Here is a 2,500-nt window from a genome sequence, read left to right on the forward strand (position 1 = left end):
TCTGTAACCCTGTTACCTCTGCGACTCTGTTACCTTTGTAACTCTGTGACCCTGTTACCTCTGTAACCCGTTACTTTTGTAACTCTCTTACCCCTTTAAAATGGTCTATTGCCATAAATTATTCCCATATGTAAGTTACAGTATACTCTCATATATGCCCAACAGTAGTGTTCGCATACGTTTGAATTTTTACTACTTTAGGTCAAATATCGTTTCTTACTATCCAACTATGTACATGTAAGTAATCGAAAGGAGTTCAAACATTCCGCAATTTTGTACGTTCAGGTATTTACTCTGTTGAAAGTGAATGTTATCATTCGTCCGGATACAATTCAAGTGAAGAAATTTATAAATCTTTTTCCGGAATTTAGGTCTTGATTATCAACAAACGTTTCGACTGAAACCATCAGTCTTCATCAGTGATTAGTTTTTCACGTGATAGTTCACTATCACGTGACAAACGTCGAGGAACGGAGGCGAGGGCCCGGTCCCAAGTGTGAGACAGAGAGAACCGGAGCCCCCCTTTCTGTTCAGGGTTGGTTCCTCCACCCTTTCCCATAACGCTTCTTTTATTCCCCTCCTTCGCCAATCTCGTTCTTTATCTAGGATCTTGACTCCCTTTGAATCCAACACGTGTCCCGTGTCCTTAAGGTGACGATAAACTGCTGAATTTTGAGCAGGATTGGAGTTCGGCCATTGATGTTGTTTCAACCTGGCTCTGATGGACTGAAGAGTCTCTCCCACGTAGGTTTCTGTGCAGCCCTCCCCTCCACAGGTAATGCCATATACAAGGTTGGACCGCTTCTCAACCGGCTGTTTGTCTTTAACCTTGACCAACTGTTGTCTTAGAGTGTTCTGGGGTTTGTAAAACGCTGTTAAGCCGTGTTCTTTGAGAATGTTCTTAATGTTCTCAGATTGGCCTCGTATGTAAGGATGGTTACCCAGGCCTTGTGTCCCCTCTTGATGTTGCCAGTGCCACACCCCCGTTCATCACTATCTTTCCGGTTTCCGCTGAACGCCCAATCAGGATATCCGCATTTTCGGAGTGACTTCTTGATATGGTTTTTCTCATTTGTCAGGGTGTCAGGATCACTGATCACCTGTTCCACTCTCTGACTAAGTGTCCGGAAAACCCCAAGCTTGTGTATTAAGGGATTGTGGGAGTCAAATTGTAGATAATGATCAGTGGGTAGGTTTCCTGTACACTTTTGTTGCTAGACTTCCATCACTATTCACATGAACATGGCAATCCAGAAAAGCAATAGCATTATCATCACCCGACTCCTGAGTGAACCGAATATGGGGGTTGACACTGTTAATCACTGGGACCGGGCCCTCGCCTCCGTTCCTCGACGTTTGTCACATGGATAGATAGATAGATAGATAGATTTTATTGAAAACAATACATGGCAGCCAAGGGCTGAATTGCGTACTGTTAAAATGTAAATAATAAAAATTACCTAAGTATATAATAATGCTATATAATAAAGAACTATTACGTTCGAAAAGCTATTTACAAGATCTAAAATTAATTTATACCGTATTTATATTAAAACTTGACTTAATAATAAAACTATTTCTTGCGCGTTTCGTGTTTATTTTAGGAATGTCAAATTTGCGTGTTCGTCGAAGCGAATATTTGCAGGCCTGATGTGAAGGCGGCAATAATGCCCGTAGCCTATGATCTGAATCAATTAGGATCTCGTTGAAAAGCGTGGCACAAATATTACTGTGGTGGACGCTAAGCGGCGCTATCTCCATGTGGGTAAGAGCTTCATCGTAACTGAGGCTAGGGCACATGATTTTTAAAGCCCTCTTCTGGACTCGCTCTAGCTCATTAACTAAATACTTTGGGAGTGAGTAATAATACACAGGGATCGCATAATCTAAAACTGATCTTACACAAGTGATGTAAAATAACCCTAAGTCATTGCAGGGAACCTTGGCCCTTTTTAGCTGAACTAAAAAGTATAGCCTTTTGGCTGCCTTTTTGATAACATCATTTACATGGGTGTTCCATGATAGATCACTTGTGATTGTTATTCCTAATAACTTTGCACTATCAACGAGCTCTAGCTCTTTGCCATGTACCCTAATTGGCTCAAATGTTGCCTTATTTCACATGATAGTGAACTATCACGTGACAAACTTCACTGATGAAGACTGATGGTTTCAGTCGAAACGTTTGTTGATAATCAAGACCTAAATTCCGGAAATTATTTACTCTGTTGGTAGCAGAGCAATCACATTTTGTCATTTTCTCGAAAAAAAGGTTTTTTCCCCATGAATTCCTTTTCTTTAGTCCAAGTTCGATAATACATCACTCGTTGGATGTTTTTGCGTGTATGGGCTCATCAAAATATATCAAAACTCGTGAGAATAGACCTCTTCCACAATGGCAGCCAAATAAAATATTCTTCTGTTTTAATGCTAATAAGCCTTTCAAACCTCGCTACGACGAGAAAATTTCTAAAGAATGTTTGTTTTAAAATGAGGGCAT

At 40.5% G+C, this 2,500-nt stretch overlaps 1 protein-coding gene across 8 annotated transcripts in view; it reads left to right on the plus strand.

Moving 5' to 3' along the window:
- Positions 1-2,500, plus strand: part of LOC138013148 (ELL-associated factor 1-like) — a 10,287-nt gene that overhangs the window by 7,153 nt on the left and 634 nt on the right. For 2 of the 8 annotated variants that reach the window (XM_068860147.1, XM_068860149.1), the window contains exon 8: positions 202-260. The exons of 4 other annotated variants lie outside the window; for them this stretch is intronic. In XM_068860147.1, the coding sequence (XP_068716248.1) occupies positions 202-245 (44 nt within the window). In that variant the 3' untranslated portion in view covers positions 246-260. Of the gene's footprint in view, positions 1-201; positions 261-1,604; positions 1,766-2,500 lie in introns of those variants that run through there. 2 more of the 8 variants (XM_068860151.1, XM_068860150.1) reach the window with 2 other exon arrangements.

Source organism: Montipora foliosa, chromosome 8 (genome assembly GCF_036669935.1).
Source record: "Montipora foliosa isolate CH-2021 chromosome 8, ASM3666993v2, whole genome shotgun sequence".
In the NCBI taxonomy this organism is placed as follows: domain Eukaryota; kingdom Metazoa; phylum Cnidaria; class Anthozoa; order Scleractinia; family Acroporidae; genus Montipora; species Montipora foliosa.